We start from the raw sequence: 26,349 nt of genomic DNA, 5'->3' as shown, positions 1-26,349 counted from the left end.
TGGCTGAATTCTGGAGTGTTTGCAGCTCAATTGTTCCTTTATTTTTGTGCCTGATCAAATGTTCTGGGTAAAGCAATCACTTTCACACAACAGGTGGATACTGGCATTCTTCAAAAGCACAGCACAGGTTCCTCGTGAGAAGGTAAGCTGTCCTAAATCCCACTTTCCTCCTCAGATCAGTGACCCGATTCCATGATCTGAGGTGAACCTATTTGGTTCTTTGATCTCTGAAATCAAATTAACTTGGTTTTCCAATTGGATGGTTGAAATTGGATCCAATCTAGCTCCCACAGATCCAGTGACTACCTTCTCTTGCAACTGTATTCCCTATGAATACAGCTTGGACAATCCTCCAAGTACATAAAGGGGCAAGCAAAATTCTTAATCAATCCGTTCCCCTAGCAAAAGTTCTGGGTAACTGGGGCAGGATGGAAAGAGAGTAGCTGTTGGGATTTTATTTGCAAAAATGGGAGATTTAATAAAACAACAGTTAGTGTCTTGAAGTCAAGCCCCTAACATCAGAGTCCAACTCAGAAGGACAGATTCACAATGAGTCTCATAGTTAGGCTTGTTGTCAGAAGCTAAGGATTTAGTATACAGAATTTTGGAAACTGAATAAGCCACACTCTAGTACTTATTAATGAAGTCATTAGGTTGTTGGCCCCTCTCTTTTCCAGCGTGCAAGACCGAAGAGCCAACCATCCTTTCCCCTGAAAAACCTATCTGCTTGTCATTAATATTTTTGAGATATTCCTATTCCTTTTGCAGCCTCCAAGATTTCTCTTACACTTGCTGTAATTCAACACACCTTGCAACATGCTGTGCTAGACAACATCCAAACTGCATTCCTCAAGGCACTCTGCCATTCCCTTTAGGAATACAGATGGAATATCAGAGACCAATAATATCAGCCCCAAGTCCTCCTTCCCATTCCTTTCCTGCTCTGATGTTTAAGTATTACATCTGTTAAAGAATTTTAAGCTAATGGAAAGCTTGCAAATACTAGATAATAATAATAACAACCTCTTCTACGAATGTTTTATTTTGAGCTTTCTTTCGACCAATATGGCTATCATTGTGGCAAAATTATTAAGGGGCCACAGCAATATTCTGGGAAGTATTTCTCCTCCTAAACAATTGTGTGCTTTTTTTAAATTAGAAAAGTATTTCTCCTACTTAACTCTGTTCTGAAGCAGACAAGAGGATGGAGATGATGAACGGGACCAAAATGGCCCCAGCGCTCGACTTCTGCTCTTGAGCATCAGGAATATCATTCTTGTCTTCTTTCCCAGCTGTAGAATGTTTTGGTTTGTGGAAGTTTTCTGTTCAGTAAAGGAAGAATCTGCTTTGCCAGTTCTCCTAGCCTGTGTAACTGCTATGTTTGGAGGTTGTTTGTTTTCTTTCAGGTAAAGGAGAAAAAGCAACGTCTTTCCTGTCTGGCAAATCTGGACTGGGGGAAAGACCAAGGAGAGTAGCAGAGATGATGCACCATTTGGGAAAAAGACGGTATACTTCCCAGGTTGCATTTCGACCAGAAATTCTCCCTGCAAGACAGCTCATATCTAGTTGATTGAACCATTGCAGGGGGCGCTCACCTTAGTAAATCCAAGTTGCACTAACGTATTCTGGCTTACTTTTTATTTTTTACACTCCTGTTTATGTTATCCACCCCTAACTCTTAATTCAGCTGTATTAAACTATTGATTTTTTTCCCCATTTCAAAATGGAAAAAGAATCCAAAATGGTTCAGATTATTTAAGGTTAAATAATGTCCCTTCTGCTCAGCTAGATGGCAGCACCTAGCTGACCTTGTGCTGATCTTGAAAGTAAGCAGAGGCAGACCTGATTAGTACTGGGATGGGAGACCACTCAGAAACCCCACACTATAGGCTGGGTTTCGGGGGAAAGTCCTGGAAGAAGGAAATTGAAAAACACTTCTGTACTGTTGGCAAGAAAATTACATGGACATGTAGTGACCAACAGTTAGTTTACTGGATTTCTATCCTGCAGTTCTTTTTATACAATCCCTTAAGGTAACTTCCAGCCATTAAAATAAAAATTATAAGTCAGAATTGAGCTAAAATCAAATACAATGTTTCTTACTCATTTTTATGTTATTTCCAGGGGCTGAGGCTAAAAAAAAAAAAAAAAAGGATGCTGAAATTGATTTCCCCTGCTTTGTACCCACGGAGAAAACTCAGGCTGAATTAATAGTGTGAAATGGCTTTATTTTCTAAGTACTTGATCTTCCAATTCATTGATAGACAAAAGAGGAGAAGTAAGATAGCCCAACTGGCTTATATCATCAGCATACTGAGGACCTGCAAGATCTCCCAACTGAGCCAATAGAATGGGAAATCTACATCTTAAAAAATGAGAGCAATAGTCCCATCTCAAACTGATACTAGGAATTATTTTGCTTCTGAATCTATAAGCAGCATATAGCCATCATAACTTGAACCCATTTATAGCCTTCATCTGAGCTGGTAGCTATTCTAAAAATTGTGCCAGCACATTCCAAGATCAGTGAATTCATATGTAGCATGATGCCATGGGCTACTTAACCATCTCTCAAATCAGCCATAGATGGCTGGGTTCATGCAATGAAGTGTGTGTGTGTGTTACTTCTGATGTTAGTCACCCAGAGTTGCTATGGTGGGATGAGCAGCCATGTAAGTCAATAAATAAATAAACAAGCTATGGTTTAAGTGCATGGTTTAGGAAGCCCACTGTGAAATATCATGTAGTTCTTGACTTAAACAAATCTTTAAATTGTTTTCCAGCTTTGGTTTTAATATGCTTTCCTTTGACGGGGCCATCTGGAGGACTGGAGAATCTGGGGAGAGAAGACAGACTAATGGCAGCTTGGGCTTGATAAGGGGTGGGGGGTTGGATTGGATGTGGATGGTTACAGGGGACTGGATGGAAGTTTAAGATGCCATTAAGCAAGTGGACCTGCAAAGGACTCTTCTCAGGGACTGAGAAGTTGGACAGATGGTCCTTGGTTAGTCCACGGTCTCCTGAAAGACACCAAGGGGTGGTGGAATCTGTAAGGTGAGCCAGGAGTCATGCATCACCACCTGGGATGTGAGTTTTTAGCTGGTGGTTGCACTGCCAGATGGAGGGGGTGGGGTGGCAGCCCAGGAGTAGGAGAAGGATTAATTTACATATTTCCTGGAAGTGTGTCTTCTCAGACAGAAAAGAGCCCCAACATTTTTGGTAGGTTCCTTTAGGCCTCTAGGGAATGTCTCTTCATGGCGGTGTTTACCCAGCACCTTTAACCAAGTTCAAGACTAAGCCAGGGAAGTCATATAACTTGGCTGGTGTTTTTTTTTTTTACAGTCCAGCCTGATGCATGAACCACCTCATTTGGTTAGTTACAAAGGCAGAATGTAGGTTAATCCAGTCAAGGACAAAGAATCATACATTGTAGAAGAGACCCCAAGAATCACCTAGCCAAGCCTCTACAAGGTGCAGGAAAACCAATTAAACCATCCTTGAGAAATGGCTGTACAGTCACTTCTTGACAACCTCCAGAGACAGAGAACTCACCATCTCCATAGGTGGACTGTTCCACTGTTGTTCAAATGTTACGAGGAAGGCTTTCCTTGTATTTACATGGAACCTAGGTAGCTGCAACTTCTACCCATTATTAGTTCCTGTGGCCATGGAAAATAGTTCCTGGCATCCCTGTGTCGTGCTTCTGTGTTCCTGAATTCTGCTGTTGTGGCTCCCTTCTTTCCCCAGCCTGAACAACCCAAGCACCTTCAGTGTGGCCTCATAAGGCAGGTCCTCAAGTCCCTGTATCATCTTTGCTGTCCTCTTTGAACCCTCTCCAACCTTTCATCATCCTTGTGGAGATGTCCTGCCCAGAATCATATGCTGGACTCCAGATGTGGTCACTCCAGTGCTGGGCAGAGAAGAATAACGGCTTCAGTCATCTCGGACACAATGTCTCCTCTAATTCAGCTGGAAATGTTCTAACATCTGTTGCACACTGCTGGCTCTTGTTCAGCTTGTTGCCAGTGACTGCACCTAAGACCTTCTCAGAGGTCATGTTTCCAAGCCATGAATCCTCCAGGGAGTTGTGTGAAAGTAGCAATTCTGTTCATAGCCCACGTAAACATATTGATGTGGTCTGCCTTCCTCCTTGGTTTCCCCCCCCCCAAAACCAGATATTGTTACTGTTCCATTTTCAAATAGTCATGCACAAAATTCAAAATAAAAATAAACCAATTTACCATACACAAAAACAAAAGGAAAGAGAAACTTTAAACAAGAGAATACATAAAAAGAACAAACAAAACAATAACACTTTAATTACAACTATATCCCAAGTTCACCTGATTCTGTAAGTCTTTAACAAGAAAAACTAAGTGTTTAATGTTGAACCAAGCCTGTTCAAAAAGTTTTCCCAAAGGGAGAGATAATGTGACATTTTCTGATTAACAATATACATTTTTCTCAAAAACTGCTAAATCACACAGCCCTGAAATCCAATCCTTTATCTCTGGAATTAAGAGTATTTTTCTATCTCCTAAGGATTATTCTTTTTTGCTATTGTCAGAGCATGAAAAACCCATCTTTGTTCTGAACATATTAAATTCCAAGTAGTCATTATATAATTCAATACAATATACTTATCTTTAAAAACCATTTTTCTCAATAATTCTGTCAACCTGTTGTATAACTTACAGTACTCCAAAAAGGATGTCAGGAAGAACAGGACCAGCACGTATGAGCTAGAGTACCTGCAAACGTCTTGCAATGCCAACACAAATAATGCCTCCCCCTTGGTTGCTTCCACTTTCTCATTACCACTTCCTCCCCAGCATCCATCCATCCACCCGCTGCCCTAATTCATGGCTGGACAGCCTTCACACTGACTCAGGACTTACTGAGGCCAGACCAGACCTGTTCCTCAGAGGGCCTGAAGTTATGCACGACACTCCAGCCTGGTTCGCTTAACCACAATGTACAGAGTCCAGGATACAAACTCCATGCATAGCACCAAAGCAGAGGTGTATCCAGGGCATGGTTTAAAAATTCAAGATGGCGGCCACAGCCATCCAAAGGAAGCTCTACCTGTTTTTATACATGTCACCTGGAGAGCTTCAATTGCACCATCGTAGCGGCCGTCTTAACTCTTTTAGCCCTACCCTGGAAACACCCTTGAGAGTAAGCCAGGGCTTACAGTCCACAACAGGGCAGACAAAGGTTTGGCATTTAGCCCAACTAGGAAATCTCCCGGGGCCTGGTTCATGCCAAACATCACGCCCGAAGGTGGCTCTGTTTGTTCGCGTGGTGCTCAGTGTGCCGCGAGTCAGCTTCCAGAGAGGGGAGGCTGAGGAGTCCAGAAACCACAACCCAGGGCCAACGCGTTGTGAGAATGCGGCTAGCCCCCTTTTCCCCCAGGCCCGCCGCAGAGGTCGCCTTCCGCTCTCCACCGCATCGCCGAGCCTCTTCGTGCGCCGCTCCTCTGGACGCGCGCCGGCTTCTTCCCACGTGCCCAGTCCCTTCACCCTGGAGGAGGCCGAGAGCCGCTGCCTCCCCCCGAAAAGAGGGCGCCCCCCCCCCGGGAGCACTCTCTGGGCTCTTGGCTCCGATCCAGCAGCAGGCGAGGCGCGGCAGGGCTGAGAGCCGGAGCTGGCGCGGCGGCCGCGCGAGGGGAGGAGAAAGCGCGGAGGAAGGGGGAGCCTTCGGAGCGGGCGGAGGAAGGAGGCGTGCGAAGAGCCAGCCGCCCATGGCAGCATTAGCGGCGGCTGCCGGCAGGAAGGGAGACGAGCGCCGGGGGCGGCAGCGGCAGCGGCAGCGCCAACAGGAGCTGCCGTGTTCCCGCATCTGATTGGCCCCGGCCGGGGAGCCGCCGCACCCGGGCAGCTCGCGGGGAGGCGGCCAGGAGCCTTGGGGACCCGCCGCGGAGGAGGAGGAGGATGCAGGCGAAGAAGTCCCGCGGATCCTCGACGGGCGGCGGCGGCGGCGGCGGCGGCGGGGCTGGCGAGCTGCAAGGGGACGAGGCGCAGCGCGCCAAGAAGCGGAAAAAGAAGGGGTCGCGCTTCTCCAGCATCCAAATCTTCCTGGTGTCCGAGTGCGTCCTGATGCTGGCCCAGGGCACCGTGGGCGCCTACCTGGTGAGTGGGAGGCGGATTGGGAACGGGGCGGACGCGGGGCGGGGGGGATCGGCCAAGCCTGGGAGGAAGGCAAGAAGGACCGGGCGGCGTGGGGGGGGGGGAGGCTATTGGCGAGGCTCCTGGTCCTGTCGCACTGCAAGGACTCTCCGGCCCCGGGGCGAAGGGTTCGTTTGTCCCTGCCCCGCCCGAGAGCTGGGAGCGCAGCCCAGGCTGCAGAGGCGGGCGAGGGACCGAGAGGGTGGCGTTTACCCCGCGGCTGGCCGTGCGCCCTGTCTCTCTGCCGCTTCCCCGGGTCTGTGCCAGGCTTTCAGGAGGCGCGAAGGTGCTGCGAAGGGGCGTGTTTGGCGCAGGTTGCCTTGACTGACACCGCCGGCCAGCCAGGCGCAGCCCCCCGGTCCCGCCGCCCGTTCGTCCGCGCCTCGCCTCTCTCCCTCCCTCCCTCCAGCCTGCCGCGCTCTCGGGCTGAGCGAGGAAGAACCCTTCGCCGGCTTAGCCCCGCTCGGACCCGGCGGGCAAGGGAGAGTTGGCCGGAGTTGCCCCAACTAACGGGCGCCGCCTCCCCGAAGGTGGCCCACGGCGCCGCCCGCTGCGTGTGCTCGGAGCGTTGGGCCACTTTCTGAAATGCGCCCTTGCCAAGCGGAGAGTCCTGCGCTCGGTTGGGTATCTTTAATAGCGGGCTCCGGCCACTGATCCCCTCCAAAAGGGAAGAAGGGCTTCCGGAGTCCTGCGGTGGCCGGATTAAAATTGTCCCTTGCCAGTGAGGGAGAGAAGGAGGAAGCAAAAGTCGTGAAAAGTGCGGAGTTAATAAGGTGACCTCCGGGATGTAGCTCACTCCAGCTGCAGGACAGATTTGCAGGCTTGATACCGAACTAGCCCGCATGGAGAACTTAAGCGTGGTTTATTAAATTAATTCAGCTTCTAGTAATGCAGAAACTGACCACAAAGGCTGGGTTTAAGAAACTTGCTCTGCCATAAGGTGGCTGGCTAGCCTTTGGTTCAGCGCATCCTGCAAACTAACCACAGTACAGTAATTGGATGCTTTAGCTTAACTGAGTTCAACTGAGTTTGACAGATATTTGGAGCTACAGTTCCCACAGCCCCTGGCCATACTTCCCCAGACAGATTGGAGTTGACATTCAAAACTTCTGTGGGGCTACCCCTGCTTTATGTCAACCCATTCCTTTTAACATCATTCTGCCCCTCTTTTTGTTTCTTGTCATTTTTAATGTCTTGTTTTTCATGTTTTAAATAATTTGTAAACCACCCAACCCAACCACTCCAGGAGTCAGGCAGCATATAACTTTATTTAATAACAATAATAATAACAACAACAACAACAACCACAACCACATGGCAATTGTTTCCAGGCCTGCCTAACAGGGCTGTTGATACCTACCCTAGAAAATGTAAAGTGTTTCAAGCAAAAACCTAAAAGTCCTCCCTGTGCTAGAAGTCAAAATGCCAAAGTATACTTAAATTCATCTCTCTATCCCACCAACCCTTTTTCCCCTGATGTCTTATCTTTTGAAATGCAAAGCATCAGCTGACTTGGGGGAAAAAACAAAGCCCTTGCTTGTCCCTGATAAGAGTGCTAATCTGCAGAGGCTTCACAACAGAGAAATAAGCATCACCACCACTTGCTAATGTCTGTGGATCACATTGCTGTTTAAAGGCACCAGAGGGGAGATTGGCAAAATTAAATAAACAAATAAATAACTGTAAGCTCTCTGGGGCAGAGACCCTTGCATTTCCCGCTAACAGTTCTCTGTGTTCATTGATGACAACGCAGTGATCCTTGTTTCATCCTCCTGAACTTAGTGCTTTCCAGATGTGTTAGGAGGACAGCTCCTGGCATCATCCCCAGCTTGCCCAGCCTTCAGCCCCATCTGGAAGGAACCCATCGTGGGTTGTGCTTCCTGAGCATGGTGAGCTTGTAAAGGGGAGCTTCCCAGAAGACAGGATCTTACCAGAGCAATGGAGAGAGAGAAACTGAAAAATGGGCTGGGTGAGAGAAGGAAAATGCATTTTCACAGACGCTTGGCTTGCATATCTCTGGTGAGGTCTACTTCCCAGCAACTGTTAACAAATTTGGTGCTGTCAAAGTGAGGCAGGATTTGCTGTGGGGCTACCTCTCTGTTTGGGAAGAGGGCTAGGAAAGAACAGATACAGGCATTCAAAACCAGACCGGGGAGGAAAGGCAAAGGAGTATAGGGTTAGTTGGTGGGCTTGCTGCCCTGCTCGGAGATTGGATGTCTGGATCCCTGAGAATTGGAACAGGAGGGGACAAGTGAGCTTTTTCCTGCCTGCTTCATCTTCTCATCCTGGAACCAAACAGCAGTGGGGCAGTTATGAAGACTGAATGGCCCATCATGCCTTGGCGTTTCAGTGCCCGGGGCCAGTTCATGGCAAAGGGCTGTGCCCAGGGTGGTCGGTTTAGCCAAATGGGGTAAGGAGTGGTGGCAGAATCCTCTGGTCAGTTCTTGCAAAAAACAGTAGGAAGTATTTTAAGAATGGTACTTTGCAACTCCGGCTGGACTGGGCATTTAAGTATTTTATTCATTGCAATTCATTTTCTACATCATAAAGTACCTGGCCAGCCACCAAATGGAGTTTAATGCAACCAACCCTTAACAATATAATTTAAAAATGAAAATATGGGTATATAAGTATGGCCTCTGAGGATGAATGGACGTGCAGAGCACCATAGTGGAATATTAGGCAAAAAATGTGAAAGGCCAGGGTTGCTCTAACTCTGAGCATTCCTTCTGTTCTTCTTCTTTATTTGAATCCAGCTGAATTGCTTTATTTCCTTCATTGTCCAAAGTAATCCCAGAATGACCACCACAAACTGGTCCAGAGACAGATTCTGTTTGACAGGCTTACGGTTTGAAAATTATGCCTCAGTGAAATGTCAGGCCAGACTTTGGGTGATGTCCTGCTTGTATCCTTACCAGGGACATGGGTGGGAAAGTTCTACTCTTTTTGAAGAAGCTCCATGGGATTTAATTAATTTGACGTCTCCCCATTTGAATGCTTGTTCCCTTTCTTAGATAGTTTTCATTCCCTTTAAGCCACATTTTATTTTAACCTGAGCTGCCAGAAGCTTGCCCAGAATAGCATGTCATTCCCTGCTGCTTTAGAATAATGAATGCACTGGCTGCCTTTTTTTTTTTTCTTTGTATGTCTAGTGTTAAGTTGTAGAAAATTATTATTTTGCCCTCTAGCTGAAGGTAAACTGAGAATTTCTATAGCTGTTTCCTCTGTTTCTTCTTTGGCCTCATTGCCCTACAGCCTTACTATCACTCGAAATTTCACATGGACCATGTTGTTTCCATCCCTTTTATTGGTAACTTTTGCCAGAGAAATTGGAACCTGTTTTGAGCATTCCAGGTTGTAGCAGCAGCTTGAATAAGAGATAAAAGCAAAATGTTAGCTTTTAGACTTTTACATATATCTCATTATTTAAAACGTCTGGAATTTTTCCCACTTTTTTTTAACCCAGGAGAATTTTTAACAATCACATTTAAAACTTACTTACCTTCTCCAAGAAAAATCTATGAAGTTGCTAAACAGAATCCTGATGATGATTGTCCAGTGAGTTACAGTGGTTCCTAAGGCATAGAGCTGTGCTGCAAGAGGATTGTACGGCTTGCGCTGCAAATGTAGTGTCTTCCTCCTCTTGGCATGTGTATCAGATTAAAATAAGGGTGTATGAAATAAGACCTTCTTTGCAAGTGCTACTCAGGCATCTTGTATTCAGACTCTGAAGGGTTAGTTGGTAACATCATGATGAAAATGGTCCCCTGATGCTGCTGTGGGTAGAAAGCTTCTGTTGGTACCAGTGAAAACTGGTTGAAAGTTGATGAATTGGATCTTCCAGCAGTTTCAGCCAGTGTGAACTAATGGGGCAGGATGTTGGGAGATGTAGTTCATTAACATTTTCTCTCTGCACGACAGAATTTCAGCTGCCGAGGGAGAGTGAAATTTTAATCAGGACCAAGTGGGACCTGTGGACTGGATGCGGCTTAGATTTAGAGGAGAAAAATGGGGATTTTAATTGGTTTCATGTAAACAACATCACATCTCCTTCGGACATGATGTTACAGCCTTGCACCAGGAAGAGATCGGTGGTGCTTTTTTAAAGGCAGCATCATTGCTGTCTTTTTGTTTTTAATGCTTATTTTCCCAGAGCACTGTGCTATAGAGACTTTCCTTGTGGGTTCACTCCGTGGCTCTGTCTTAAAAGTGGGAGACAAATTAGGGGTCTGGGAAGGAGCAGGAATCTTGCTGGTTGGGGTAACTAATGACAGTGGTAGTAGGGAGACAAGGCCAGGCTTCTTGAGTTCAAAGAATTAGCCTAGCTGGGGAAAGGGGATGGCTGTTTTTTCTGTCAAATTGGACTGCATGGTTGTATGTGTTCTTTATTGCCTGGCTGGTAACGCACAGTGACTGCTGGGAAGATGCAGAAGGGGAACGTGTCAAGAACTGATCCGGTTTCACCAGTCCTAAAACAATTCCAGGGGAACTTATTTTAGGGGCTTTGGGGAAGAGCCGAACTATATAGGCATGGGCATTTACAGTACAAGGGGGCAAGCAGTGTCATGTACATTCTGATGCCAGTCATGTAGTACATGCTGTTTGCTGATGATATCATGGCATGTGGGTTAGGTTCTTGCCGTGGCTGTCAGGAACCAGGCCAAGAACCATGCTGAGCCGATACCTCCAACTCTAGTTCTTTATTGTTCTCACCATATAGAGAGAATCTTGCCAGACTAAAGCTACTCTAACTGACCTAAGCACAAACAACCAGGGAAACTCTAGAGTGGGGCGACCCTGAACCTCTTAGCTTTCCCACAAACACTTTCTGGACTGTGAACCCTCTTCTCTCTCTGGAATGTGCTCTCCTCTTCCTGAGAACTAGCAGCAGCACCAGAATCCACCACAGTGGCTGTGCAACCAGTTAGCCAAGCTCATTAACTCAATAGTGGGTTCATTCTCATGACATCCTATATTTAGTTAGGGTTTACTTATGTGCTTTCATTGTGTATGACTTACAGAATATGTGAACACACTTTCTGAGTTGGTTTTATCACTCAGTATAAAGCCTCAGTGGACCACAGATGTCCTGAGTGATGGAGGTCAATATCTATGGGCCCATCTAATGGCAGCTACAACATAGTGTTAGCTGGATTTCCTTTCCTTTTCTCTTATCTTATGCCTTTGATTTCTCTGGCCTGCTATTTTCTGCATTCTGTGTAACACTATTTTCCCTGGAAGGGAATAGTGTGATAGTCTGTCTGCCTGAATACATGCATGTATAAATTACTGTGTAAATTTGGGAAGCGGGATAAACATGTTGGGTGAAAGTATTCAATGTGTTAATTGTAAAGCATCTTTGATAGCCAGAGTCCAATGCGTTTTGACTTGTGTACAAAATAGTTTTAAAAATGATTTACCATTTATGAAATATTTTTGCTATGCCCTAAAAGGATTTTTTTAAAACAGAAGGAGAAAATACGATAAACCATTTTTTATTCATTCTTGGAACAGGACATAAAGTTGCAATTTTGCACACAATGCACAAAAGACATTTGTACTATGGTAGCATAGTATCTTATTTAATAAAAACATTTATGCTTTTCCTTCCAGTAAAATCAGCTAACTCTCCAGATGAACCCCAGCATTCCAAAACCTATAGTAAAATAATTATGGGCAAGTAAATTCAGAAAGAAAAGAAACAGCCCAGCAGAAAATTAAATAAATGGTGTGTGGGCTTTCTCTTTCTTTCTTTCTTTCTTTCTTTCTTTCTTTCTTTCTTTCTTTCTTTCTTTCTTTCTTTCTTTCTTTCTTTCTTTCCATAGGTACAAAATGTGGAAAGTGTTCCTGACAGTCTTTTAGTTTTCTTTAAACTTGGAAAATAACTGAGACAGAGGAATCTTCCCTGCCTGGCCCTGCTAGCGATGCAACGTGCCTGCACTTCCGTGCTTTTTAATCTCCTGACGTAGCCTTGGTAACGACTCCGAGAACATCTAACAGAATGGCCCAGCTGAGAACATTCTTGTGCAGTCTTGCAGTTGCTTTGAGGAGAAATTGTTCTTCCCTGAAAAGGATGCATGGGGCCGTGCTGGGTCCACATTCACTTATGGTGATGTCTGTCCCACCATGCCTGCGCAGATTTGGACAGAGCTTCACATACACACCCTGCTATTTTTGTATTCCCTTTAATGTTCTGTTTATACTTTTGTTTGGCTCCTCTTTAATTAGCCCATAAGCACTTTGAAAATAGACATTAGCACTGAACAGAGTTTTGCTGGCAAAGATCCAGCGGAGGTTAACTTCATAATGCAAGTTTAGCTTAAGCTTGGTCCTTATTTGCCTTTGGGGAGGGAAAATGGCCTCCAGGTGATCAGGACAAGGAGTCGGGAAAATGTCATTTGTTTGGGGGCCCCAAAAATTGCTGACATGCATCATCTAGGACAAGCAAGCTAGAGCTGTTTTGTGGGTTTCTAACTCCCATGTCTTGTATGTTTAAGATTAAATGAAATAAAATTCCACTTCCCAGAGCTGTTAAAGTCATGTTAAACCAATTAGCATTGATAAAAATTGATAAAGTAGGCCAGATGAACTTAATATTCCTCAAAGGCCGAGGGGTAAAAGAAGACAGGAGTCTTCCCATGGTCACTCTTGGTATCGTTTTGCTTGGTGGAATTTTGGGAATTGTAGACCCAAAAGCTTTTAGGAGGGTATTAGTTTGGGAAAGCTTGGAGTTGTAGAAGTTTCACTGAATTGAACTGAACCTTGGGATTGTTCCTGGGAATAGACAGGAAGTAGAAGAATTGGTTGAAATACCACCAATAGTATGTGAAAATGGAAGATGGTAGCATCTTTCTTCTAACTGCCCATCAAGTATGGTCTGGGGCCTGAAACGCCCCTTAGAACTTAGTATCAATGCTGTTGACTATTCATGCTTGTTCCTAACCACAGTGATTCCAAAATGTCGTGATGTAGGACTACAAGCCCCACTCTTTCTTGCACCACAGCATTGCACACAACTATATCAAGTTTGCATCATGATGCTGCAATGCACATTTTGTCACTGCCCCCCCCCCAATCTCAATCTCTAAAAATAATTAAGGTTATGATTAGCATTGAGTGTACACGTAGGGGAAAAAAACGATTCCGTATTTATTTATTTATTTATTTATTTAATTTTATTTTTATCCTGCCTTTATTATTTTTTCTGAGCAACTGATCCTGTTGACCAAAGAGGAAGTTAGAAAGTTCTGCTTTTCTATCTAAGTGCCAGCCAACATTTACAAGAAAGAGGAGACACAGAAGCATGGGTGTATTGTAAAGCTACAAATCGTTCAGAAGGACTGGTAAATTAAAAGAGATATTGAGTAAAAGATAAAGATTACCTTCAGTAGATAAGCTATAACTTACTTGTATACTTTTGCTAAAACTCTCCTACCACTAAAAACTTAAGTGGAGGTTAGAAAGTGATTTTGGTGATTGATGGAAGTAGCCCTTTGCAGAAGATGGGGGCATTGATCCTAAGACCTTTGCACCTTTGCAAGGCTTGTGGGCTCCCTAAAAGGGGCAGAGAGAAAGAACTTTAGGAATTCCAACGTCAACATACCCTAAAAGGAACAGCGAGAATGAACAAAGCTAACAATGCTCATATCCTTCAACAAGAGCAGAAGGCAAAGAACAAGGAACGAATGGCCTTGAAGAGAAAGAAGAACACAGGCACCTAACAGAAATAGCAGGGAGATTGGAATCAAATGATGAGCAGCGATAGCGACAGTGGGCATTGCCAGGAGATGGGTGAGCATAGTTTTCATGCAAAGAAGGCCAAGGCAAGACCTGCTCTTCGGAATGTGAATCAGAAGTGAGACCCTAAAGGCCAGCAGTCTCTTTCTGAAAGGGACAGTTATTTCCCTCTATAACATGGACATTAAGCCTAGCCTAATGGTAACTTTTGCAAACTGAAGCATTTCATGGACTGAGAAGATGGGAACATTTCTTGATTCTATAAATGTGTCTAAGTATCTCTTTAAAAGGATCAACGATGTAGTAGACATGTTATGTTTCTGTTGTTCCAAGTCCCTAAAATGAGCTTTTCCCAACTTGGTGCCTTCTAGATCAGTGTTTCTCAACCTTGGCAACTTTAAGATGTGTGGACTTCAACTCCCAGAATTCCCCAGCCAGCATGGAAGTCTGATTTAAAAATAGCTCAGGAAAAAGAAAAGCCAACCTGGCTGGGGATCCTGAGAGTTGTGGTGTAATCAGCTTGGCAGGGTTGTGGAAAGCTCTTTTAAACTCTTGGTGAGGGTACTTTGAGAGGAAACAGCAAATCTCTTTTGCCCTCATTTATGTACTTTTAACTGAAGCCTTTTATCTATGCCCCTTGCATGCTAAAAGAAGCCTCCAGTGTGATTACTATGGCATGTCTAAAATCCTTCAACCAACTTCTAATTGATGGCCAGCCAATCAAAGATGCTTTAGTGCATTGGTCATTATTGCTGGGTTTATTCACTAGTTTTAAATTCCTGTCCATTTACATAATTCTGAACCTCCAGTACAGTTGTCATCAGGAGAGGTTTAAAACTAGAGAACAATTTGGAAAGCTTAAAAAATTCAAAATGAATGCATTTCTTCTTGCAGTCGAAAACGGGAAATCCTGGGGGATGAAGCTGTTTGCAGCAATTTTCTATCAACTTAATTCAGCCCTTCCTCTCCAGTCTAATCAAGTCATTCTTTTTTTGGTGAAATGGTTGTTTCTGTCTACTTCTACAAATGGAGAGCTCTAATCTACTCCTGCAGATATTTTTGTTCTCCTTATTTTTTTCCTACCCTGATGCTGAAATCTGGGCTTCACCTAGGGGGAAATCATTCTTTTTAGATCCAGGAGCAAAATTCTTGGGTCAGATAGTTTCCAGTTGTTTTTCTTTCTTTTTTTTCTTTTTTTGTCCTTTGCATGGCAAAGCATCTTACTTAATTTTCTCTATTCAACCTTTAGCCTTCCAGAATGCAAAATAGCTAAAGCTGACCTAGTTGCATAGAGTCCTCCTCAGCTGGAGTCAGGGGAGGGGGCTCAAAGTAGAAAAAAGCTGTCTAGCTGGGGATGTGTTGCTGCAGACAGCAGCTCAATGTGCTTTTTTGGGCCGTGGTTTTGAGCAAAAGCCTTTGAACCGTCTGCTAATGGCTTTGAAACTTGCTACTCAACATGATGATGATGGAGGCAAAGAAGAAAGATGGGGAAGGAGCACAATACATGGGAAAGCTGGAATTAGTTGGGCCCAATTTGTGCGGAGATCACATTGGAGCTGATTTTTAGTGCTAAAGCCAATGTCTAGGATGGCCTTTCCCATCCAGGAGCAGACACTATGGGCATTGTGGAGTCCTTGGGGCTCCCTGAGCTTGGTTGTTGGCTTGCAGATGTTTCATTACCCAACTAGGTAACATCAGTGCCTAGACATTCATCATCATCATCATCATCATCATCATCTAGATGTTACCTAGTTGGGTAATGAAATGTCTACAAGCCAACAACCAAGCTCAGGGAGCCCCAAGGACTCCACAGTTCAACCCTGAGCTATATACATTCTCTTCTATTACTGTATATAGGTGTTGCATCCCATTAGTGTGACAGTGGCTCCACTCATACAAGATAGGACGTCTGTGCTGGAGACACGCTTTTCCCTGAACTTGGCATTTCTTTGGTTGGTTTTACAGCAGGTCTTTGCAGCAGCCAAGGTTTTGCTCACTGTCAGTAAGGTTGTGCTGCTTTGAACTTGCTTGTTGGACATTGAAAGGAAAAGTGCATGCTGCTTACCTGAGCAAGAAAATTCATGTCAGGGGCTTCCTTTGGGCATGGATGAAATTGAGAAACGATGAGGAATGAGTATAAGGGATTCGTTGTTAAGTTGGGTTGTGAAATGTATTAGAGATGTGTAGAATACCAGAGGAATAAGAGGCAGGATAGCCCCCCTCCCCCCAATTTCTACTCTATCCAATTGATGGGGTAAATGTACAGAAACAAACAATAGATGTACAGACACACATTCAGAGTTAAAAAAAAAAAGAACAACTATGGCAACAATGGGGAATTTGCAACTGCTGTTCTATCGGTTGCCTCAAATTGGCACCTCCTACCTCGCTTGCTATTGTGAAGTGCATGCATTCTAAATACACCAGTGTGCTGTAATATTTGTCATGGACCTGTTAATCAGCAGCTGCATTTTGAAAAAAATACCACTGCCAGGGTTTGTAAAGTCATGCAAGTTGGGAATTCTGAGTGTTTTTAGGTACCCTCCTCTGCTTGGTGGGTGTTGTTATTTTACTTGGGTTTCTGTAAGTTTACTTTTCATGTTTTAATTGTTTGAACAGATCCCCAAGAAACGTAATAGATAAATAACGAGAAGGCATCAGGTTAAAGAAGATACTTTACAGCATCTATCCATTTATTTATACCCAGTGATCGCATTAGTTGATCAATTCATGTGTTACATGTTCTCTGTACTTTGCTGAGGTCAAGGCTACCATATTTGAGGACTATAGAAAACTGGACAAAGGTGCTGCTTGGTTAGATTCCTGCCCCACCTTCCCTATCACTTCTTAGAACAACCCTTTGAGGTAGGTTGGGCTGAAGACACCAGGTGAGCTTCCATGATTGAGGTGGGCCTCCTGGCGCTAGTCTCACACCTTATCCTGGACCAGATGGAAAAGAGTCAGGTTAGTGAGAAGACTAACCAAATTAACCAGAGAAGGAATTGATCTAAAGGGTATTTGTTTAGGAAGAATCTTCAATGAGAGACAAATTGCTTGGATTAAATCTACTTTAGGCTGGACATGTGGCCTTCAGACATGTAGACTACCGCTATAGTCATCCCTCAGCATTGACTATCCTGGTTAAGGTTGATGGAAGTTAGGGTTCAGTAGCATCTGGAGAGGCAGCTGTTATCCACCCCTGTTTTATGGGGCCAAATAAACTAGAGTCAGGTCAGGCTGGTTGGTACAGGTTAGGGTGATATTTTTGAATATTGAGATCAACTTCCTACTTTGAGTGAGAGCTGGACTGCAGGAGGCTAGGAACCCCTGTATCTTTTATAATTTTTATTCCACTAAACTAACAGGAAAAGAGAAATTACAGAAATAAACAGCATCAGTAAAATAACAACACTGTACCTGCTCCGAAAGTCTGCTGCTTTATCTCATAAACAAAACAACGCTCCCAAATTGAGCAGATTCTCAGAGGTCCTCGGCCTTGCCTCGTTTGGAGAAAACACTCCCCCCCTCCAAATACTGACAGAAAAGACATATCGTCAACGTGTTGCTGCATGTCAGGCAACAATTTGTCCTTCCAATGTTGTGTATTAGCTCTTCTGGCGCTCCCCGCACAATCAGACCCATTGCGCCATTTCCTTTCAAGGTAAGCAACGTTGCACAAAGTCCAGAGACTGAGTAAGAATAGTGAGCTGAAAAGAATAAAAGGCACGGGGTAAGAAAATGAAAAGCAATCCTAGCTAAATCTAGTGCGTACCAAATCATTTGTTGTTCTTCTCCATACTGTCAGGGTCTCTGGCAGCTATCTGGACCCAAAGCAGTTTTTTCCCCCCCACCAAGGGTGATTCTCTCTGTGTCTTTAGCAAGATTTACAGAGATGGATGAGATGTTTAGAAGAATTCCGGCAAGTGATCTATTTCCCTTTAGAACCAATATATCTCTGTGTACTTTAGGGCAGAGATAGTCAGCGTGGTTGAGTAATGGTTGAGGTCCAGGCTAGAAACTGCGAGACTGTGAGTTCAAGTCCTGCCTTGGGCACACAGCCATCTGGGCCAGTCACACTCTCTCAAGCCCTAGGAAGCAGGCCAGGGCAAACGCTTCCAAAAATCTTGCAAGACAATTGCAAGGACTCGTCCAGGCAGTCGCCTGGAGTCAACACTGACTCAAAGGCACACAGACATAAGTTAGGGAAGAGATTTCCTGGTTTTCCAACAGCCTTCCAGTGAACTGGCGAGGAGGCAGGTCTCTTCACCAATAATGGAGAAGTTTGAAAGTCCTGGATCTGAATACGAAGTGTTATGCATGGCTTCTTTTTCATTTTTGCCTTGCACGCGCACATTCCCCGTTTTCCACTGCATTCAACTTCCTTTTACCTTTTTCCTGACATATCCTACTCTCACTTCAAAGTGAGCTATGCGCAGCTTCCCTTCTTCTGATAAGCATTCATTTCTTATAGTACACCACAGACTACCTGCTAGCTTTCTACCAGCATGTGCACATGTTAACATTGCTCCATCCATTTCCCCACCTTTGGTCAACGTTCTACCAAGGTACCCAATCTCTTCGGTCAACAGACTCCTGAGGTCAACTCAGTACATGCATCCTGCTTTTCCTACACATTTTCCAAGCTCTTAGCTCATCACTGAATACAAGGAGAGTGGGTTTCTGCTAAGGCTGAATTTGTTTGTAATTCATTCTTTTTGAACTCTAGTGATGAGCTTCCAGCTGAAATGTTAAGCTGAAATTTCATATAGTAGGTTGAAACTGTTCTGTATAATAATTCAGTCAAAAGGAAATCTGTAAAACAGCTGTGACGGAATATACTCTTCTACTTTTCCCAGCTAATAGGAGCAGATGGTTTTTTTACAATTATAACTGACTGATAGCAATTAAGATTGGAAGAAGGTGAAAAGTTTTAGGGAACCCTATAGCACTCAGTCTCTGTCTCTCCCTTCTGCATAATAAAATATCATTAATTCTACCCATGGTTCTTCAGCAAAGGATCGTTACCTTGTCATGGTGCTGGAGCTTGAGCACCTCAATGATGCCATGAGCTAAACCGTGAAGGGCCACCCAAGACGGGAAGGTCATGACAGAGAGGTCAGACTAAATGCGATCCCTGGGGAAGGTAATGGCAACCCACCTCAGTATTCTTGCCGTGAAAACTAAATGGATCAGTACAACCAGAGATATGTCGGTATACCATCGGAAGATGAGACCCCCAGGTCGGAAGATGGTCAAAATGCTACTGGGGAGGAACAGAGGATGAGTTCAACTAGCCCCAGACGTGATGACGCAGCTAGCTCAAAGCCGAAAGGACGTCTAGCGGCCGACGGTGCTGGTGGTGAACGGCGAATCCGATGTTCTAAGGATCAACACACCATTGGAACCTGGAATGTAAGATCTATGAGCCAGGGCAAATTGGATGTGGTTATTGGTGAGATGTCAAGATTAAAGATAGACATTCTGGGCGTCAGTGAACTGAAATGGACTGGAATGGGCCACTTCACATCACATGACCACCAGATCTACTACTGCGGACAAGAGGACCACAGAAGAAATGGAGTAGCCTTCATAATTAATAGTAAAGTGGCTAAAGCAGTGCTTGGATACAACCCAAAAAACGACAGAATGATCTCAATTCGAATTCAGGGCAAGCCATCTAACATCACAGTGATCCAAATATACGCCCCAACCACAAATGCTGAAGAAGCTGAAGTAGAGCAGTTCTATGAGGATCTGCAGCACCTACTGGACAACACGCCTAAAAGAGATGTTATTTTCATCACAGGAGACTGGAATGCTAAGGTGGGCAGTCAAATGACACCTCGAATTACAGGTAAGTATGGCCTGGGAGAACAAAACGAAGCAGGACACAGGCTGATAGAATTTTGCCAAGACAATTCACTCTGCATAAAAAACACTCTCTTCCAACAACCTAAGAGACGGCTTTATACATGGACTTCACCAGATGGACAACACCGAAATCAGATTGATTACATCCTTTGCAGCCAAAGGTGGCGGACATCTGTACAGTCGGTAAAAACAAGGCCTGGAGCTGACTGTAGTTCAGATCACGAACTTCTTCTTGCACAATTTAGGATCAGACTAAAGAGATTAGGGAAGACCCACAGATCAGCTAGATATGAGCTCACTAATATTCCTAAGGAATATGCAGTGGAGGTGAAGAATCGATTTAAGGGACTGGACTTAGTAGATAGGGTCCCGGAAGAACTCTGGACAGAAGTTGGCAGCATTGTTCAGGAGGCGGCAACAAAATACATCCCAAAGAAAGAGAAAACCAAGAAGGCAAAATGGCTGTCTGCTGAGACACTAGAAGTAGCCCAAGAAAGAAGGAAAGCAAAAGGCAACAGTGATAGGGGGAGATATGCCCAATTAAATGCAAAATTCCAGAGGTTAGCCAGAAGAGATAAGGAATTATTTTTAAACAAGCAATGCGCGGAAGTGGAAGAAGACAATAGAATAGGAAGGACAAGAGACCTCTTCCAGAAAATTAGAAACATCGGAGGTAAATTCCAGGCAAAAATGGGTATGATCAAAAACAAAGATGGCAAGGACCTAACAGAAGAAGAAGAGATCAAGAAAAGGTGGCAAGAATATACAGAAGACCTGTATAGGAAGGATAACAATATCGGGGATAGCTTTGACGGTGTGGTCGGTGAGCTAGAGCCAGACATCCTGAAGAGTGAGGTTGAGTGGGCCTTAAGAAGCATTGCTAATAACAAGGCAACAGGAGACGACGGCATCCCAGCTGAACTGTTCAAAATCTTGCAAGATGATGCTGTCAAGGTAATGCATGCTATATGCCAGCAAATTTGGAAAACACAAGAATGGCCATCAGACTGGAAAAAATCAACTTATATCCCCATACCAAAAAAGGGGAACACTAAAGAATGTTCAAACTATCGAACAGTGGCACTCATTTCACATGCCAGTAAGGTAATGCTCAAGATCCTGCAAGGTAGACTTCAGCAATTCATGGAGCGAGAATTGCCAGATGTACAAGCTGGGTTTAGAAAAGGCAGAGGAACTAGGGACCAAATTGCCAATATCTGATGGATAATGGAAAAAGCCAGGGAGTTTCAGAAAAACATCTATTTCTGTTTTATTGACTATTCTAAAGCCTTTGACTGTGTGGACCATAACAAATTGTGGCAAGTTCTTAGTGGTATGGGGATACCAAGTCATCTTGTATGCCTCCTGAAGAATCTGTATAACGACCAAGTAGCAACAGTAAGAACAGACCATGGAACAACAGACTGGTTTAAGATTGGGAAAGGAGTATGGCAGGGCTGTATACTCTCACCCTACCTATTCAACTTGTACGCAGAACACATCATGCGACAAGCTGGGCTTGAGGAATCCAAGGCTGGAGTTAAAATCTCTGGAAGAAACATTAACAATCTCAGATATGCAGATGATACCACTTTGATGGCTGAAAGTGAAGAGGAACTGAGGAGCCTTATGATGAAGGTGAAAGAAGAAAGTGCAAAAGCTGGTTTGCAGCTAAACCTCAAAAAAACCAAGATTATGGCAACCAGCTTGATTGATAACTGGCAAATAGAGGGAGAAAATGTAGAAGCAGTGAAAGACTTTGTATTCCTAGGTGCAAAGATTACTGCAGATGCTGACTGCAGTCAGGAAATCAGAAGACGCTTAATCCTTGGGAGAAGAGCAATGACAAATCTCGATAAAATAGTTAAGAGCAGAGACATCACACTGACAACAAAGGCCCGCATAGTTAAAGCAATGGTGTTCCCTGTAGTAACATATGGCTGCGAGAGCTGGACCATAAGGAAGGCTGAGCGAAGGAAGATCGATGCTTTTGAACTGTGGTGTTGGAGGAAAATTCTGAGAGTGCCTTGGACTGCAAGAAGATCCAACCAGTCCATCCTCCAGGAAATAAAGCCAGACTGCTCACTTGAGGGAATGGTATTAAAGGCAAAACTGAAATACTTTGGCCACATAATGAGAAGACAGGACACCCTGGAGAAGATGCTGATGCTAGGGAGAGTGGAGGGCAAAAGGAAGAGGGGCCGACCAAGGGCAAGATGGATGGATGATATTCTAGAGGTGACGGACTCGTCCCTGGGGGAGCTGGGGGTGTTGACGACCTACAGGAAGCTCTGGCGTGGGCTAGTCCATGAAGTCACAAAGAGTCGGAAGCGACTAAACGAATAAACAACAACAACACCCATGGTTATTGATTGCTTCTGAAAGGTAATAGGACTGAGCTTTGGGGTTTGGCAAACCAATGCCCCCTGAACAATTTTGCTTCCCCCAGCCCCAGTGTGCAAAGGCAAGAGATTGTAGTTTAAACTGCTTAGAAGATAACTATAGGCCTGACACACAGACGCACACACACTCTGCAACATTTAATATGCTGACTTTATACTTTGCAAATGGTCATTCCTTGTGTTATAGGGGGAGGAAGCTTGCTGAACGAGCTTTCTCGACGCAGAGGACTAGAGGCGACATTTGTCAAGTGTAGGTGTCATGCTGAGTTGGCAGATTGCTTGGCTTGAAATTTTACTGAATCCTACAGGCTCTCTAGGATGAATTTAACACAACCTTGTCCATCCTAGACTTTGCCCACGCTTTGAGAGTTGTTCTAGTAACGCTGGAAAACCCCATCTTGAAGAAGCTGGTTTAACATATGCCATATCCTAGGTGCACCTGGCAGTCATTCTTAAAGTATGTTACTTTGCTTTAAACACACACACACACACTCTTGTGAAGCCTGTTTCATTTTGGGTACTGCAGGTATTTCAGAAGGGTAGAATAGAGAGATTAATTTAATGTGTGCATGGAATGAATAATCAGCGTACTTATGCCTCTAAATGCAGAGGGTCTGGTGGTTTCTTTCAGCTCTACTTAGATAACACACTTAAGTAGGTCAATTAAAGATCGAGGAGTGAATTTTTAATCTTGCTTAATATTTGTGGCTTACCATCTTGTACGAACCCACCTCTCTGGGTTAGTTTTCCAATTCACAATATTAAGCACACTCAGGAAATGAGTTAATTAAGTCACTAGGTTAAGAAGTTGACAGCGGCTGCATTCATACACCCTGCCTAACCAGGTCATTGAAGGAAATAGTGCCTCCATTTGCACAATATGTGAAGCTTGGTTAGTTTTTAACTTTGGTTTACCTGGGGTGGGCTTAGTGTGGCACCCTATGGTTTGAGAGAAGAATCACCTGGCGTCTCCTGTAATGAGAGTGAAATGGTTGGATAGGTGAAATGGGCACAGTCAAAAGCTGGAAGGTGTGAAGTGGGATGTCAATGCTGATAAAATACTGTTGATGGAATACTTGTAGTAGGTGATCATCCACTCCCAGGCAAGACTGTTGCTGTCCTGTGTCCCAGACTCATCCATGCAATTTTCAGTTTAAGTCTTGCACTGAAATACAATTAAAGAGAAGGCAACTTTTTACAAAGGGCCAGGGACCCATCCTGATTTTCATTTCCAAGAATGATTGTAGGAAGATCTCAGGCTTTCAAAGACTCCATTATTAGAGTTATGTCTAACTGCACTAAGGCAGAGTTCTAGGATTTCTTGCTGTATCTGTTTCCTGACATGTCCTATCTCAAAGAGTTGACAGATCCCCACAGGGACCTATTAACATTCTTAGAAATAAAAATGGTGAGTGGCTGAAGCTAGAAGTGTGTGTGTGTGTGTGTGTGTGTGTAGGCAAATCACAACAGCAGTGTTCAGCCAATACAATGCATTTTGATGAAAGAGCTGGATCCTGTGGATATCCTTGGCTGATTGTAGCCTGATGCTTTTTTGGAACTCAGCCACCTGCCCTACCCTTCCAAAAACATCTACAGCAGGCCAACAAATAGATGTTTTCTGCCTGGCCATGCCCATAATGGTTTTATAGTTGTGAATGGATGAACCACAGATATGCTGTGAGATTACCCATCTTACATTCTCAAATGCCAAGACTGGGGGTTTGTCCTGGCCTACTGCATTTGTATTTTATGTCAGCAAAAATATCTGTTAGGAAGGAGAGGGGAAAAAATCCCTGTCTAGAAAGACTCTGAGTACCCTTGTTGGCATATCTGCATAAAGTTGCATATGTATATGTATATGCATATGTATATATGAGTATGTATATATAAATTCCCTTTGCACCCCTATGGGTGGTATATGTCTTCTTCAACCTTGCGTCCTCTACCAGAGGCCTGGGAGTTTGAGGGTTCTGCGCAGTATCTCAGCTGTTCCTAGCACTGCACTCTTCTATGTATGTACTGTATATGTATTTGTGTGCGTGTGTGTTTACACACACACACACACACACACATCTCATAAACCTGGAACTAAAGATATATTTTTGCAGGGGCAAGAGACACCTACAGCAGATCTTAACTGTTTGACAGATTGGAACATTAGCTGGAGAATATTTACAGGTGAAGCCTAAACATTTATCTTTACTGCAAATGCTGGTGAAAAGGAGGATTCCTGATTAGGCGATCAATCCCTTAGGACTTCGACTGGCAAAATGGTTCCTAAAAATAGAGATGGTAAAAGGAAGGGAGGTGGCGGAAGGATAAAATAAGAATGAGGGAGGGGAAGATGGGAAGAGCAGGGGTGAGTTTGGGCGGTTAAGCACCAGAGGGATGGCAAAGGATGGGCCATCCAAGGAGAAAATAGACAGATTTCTAGAAAAGGAAGAAGAAACAGTCTACCTTAGGTATGTGTTTCCTATTAAAGGGATCTGAATGGACTTGCAACAAGAACACACTGTTACAGCTAATATTTGGGGCATAGCCTGGCTGCACCAGGCACTTTAAGAACTGCCAGTCATGGGCATCCCCAGCCTCTGAGTTCCTTCCATACCTTATAACAGCATGCAGAAACCAGTGTGAAATCAGCTGATGCTATCCTTGTTTATTTTTTTCAACAAGACGTCCATATTCTAATTCAGGCTTCTTTTTAAAAATGATGCCCGATTGCTACAGTAATTCTGATTCAATTACAGGTAAAAGGGGTGTTTTTTATTGATTGCAATCACCCCTGTCTCCATGCAGCTGGGAGATGTGTGGGTGTTTTTAACAGCCAGTCAGATAGGTAGGGATGTGCACGTGTGTGCGAGAAAGCAAAGGTGAGAAAGTCACTTACATAAGTCTCTTTGCTCCATAAATGAGGCTCTTGAGCATTTGGATTCTCAGCTCCCTGGAGAGTGCCATTTCATGTTCATGGAAATATAGAGCATATAAAAAACTATCTTTTTTATATGGCAATTAAAGTGCCCAGGAAGTCCAGATACAAATTACAGCAGTTATTAGCTTTACAGATGGAACTTTTAAGATGTTGGGAGATTTATCTTACATATTATACAGAACCAGAAAAACCTCCCCAAAAGCTTCTGATTTTGATTTCTCACTTCATTTTTCACTGTTTTCAACTATCAGAACCTACTGTTCCACATTGTTAATGCTTTCTTCAGCTTTCCCTCACTCAACTGATTATGCACCATCAAGTCATTTTTGACTCCTAGATAGATTTTCTCTATGACGATCTGTCCCTTATCTGGTCTTTCAGGTCTCCTAATGATGCCCCCATGACCACTGTGACTGAATCCATCCCCCTTGCTGCTGGTCGTCCTCTTCTTCTCTTTCCTTCCACCTTTCCCACCATTAGAGCCTTTTCCGGAGAGCTGGGACTTTGCATGATGTGTCTGAAGTAGGATCATTTGAGCCTCGTCACTTGTGCCTCGAGTGAGAACTCTGGACTGATTTGCTCAATGATCCGTCAGTTTGCTTTCTTGGCTGTCCACAGTATTCTTGGGAGTCTTCTCCAACACTAGGCTGACCATATTTCCTTGAGATGAAAGTGGGACATTGGGATGGCAAAATGGGGCAGGGCTGGGCAACAGGCTGGATCAGCAGACAGGAACTTCTCTGGTTTTCTCGGGCTGGGAATCTTTGGATTCCTTCATTTGTGAGAGGCAAGGCTGGGCTGGAGAGCCTAGTGAACTGTTGTCCCCGACAAGCCGTTCCTCCTCTGGCCGTGCTTTGACGTTCTTTTCTTCCCACCATTTTAAGGCAGGAGCCAATCGGTTCACCCTTTGATCACTGCCTATCAGCCGATCCTGTTTTTTTCTTTTCAGGTTTCCCAGAGGGTTGAGCTCTGCGGCTTTCCCCCCACTGTTTCTGCTGAGCTCCCCCTCCTTCCACTCAAAGTCAGACTGCCTTCTGACAGGTTTGCGGGAACTTTCAAAAATTTAAGTTTTTTAAGAAAAAGGGACAAAATGGACACTTATATTAAAACAACAGGATGGTCTGGAAATGTTAAAAAAACAGGACTGTCCCATTCAAAACAGGACATATGGTCAGCCTATCCAACACCAAAGTTCAATCGTGTCAATACCCTTCCTATCCTGCTTCTTTTAAAGTCTTTT

General features: G+C 44.2%; 1 protein-coding gene across 2 annotated transcripts in view; it reads left to right on the top strand.

The window, feature by feature from the left end:
• Nucleotides 1-5,737: 5,737 nt before the first annotated feature.
• The window catches only part of SLCO3A1 (solute carrier organic anion transporter family member 3A1), a 116,868-nt gene continuing 96,256 nt past the window's right edge, over nt 5,738-26,349 (top strand). The window contains exon 1 of one of the 2 annotated variants that reach the window (XM_063314462.1): nt 5,738-6,131. In XM_063314462.1, the coding sequence (XP_063170532.1) occupies nt 5,934-6,131 (198 nt within the window). In that variant the 5' untranslated portion in view covers nt 5,738-5,933. The remainder of the gene's footprint in view (nt 6,132-26,349) is intronic. The other variant, XM_063314461.1, reaches the window with a different exon arrangement.

Source organism: Candoia aspera, chromosome 13, assembly GCF_035149785.1.
Source record: "Candoia aspera isolate rCanAsp1 chromosome 13, rCanAsp1.hap2, whole genome shotgun sequence".
Lineage (NCBI taxonomy): Eukaryota > Metazoa > Chordata > Lepidosauria > Squamata > Boidae > Candoia > Candoia aspera.
Note: the sequence above shows the minus strand (reverse complement) of the source record. Positions and strands in the feature narration are given on the sequence as shown.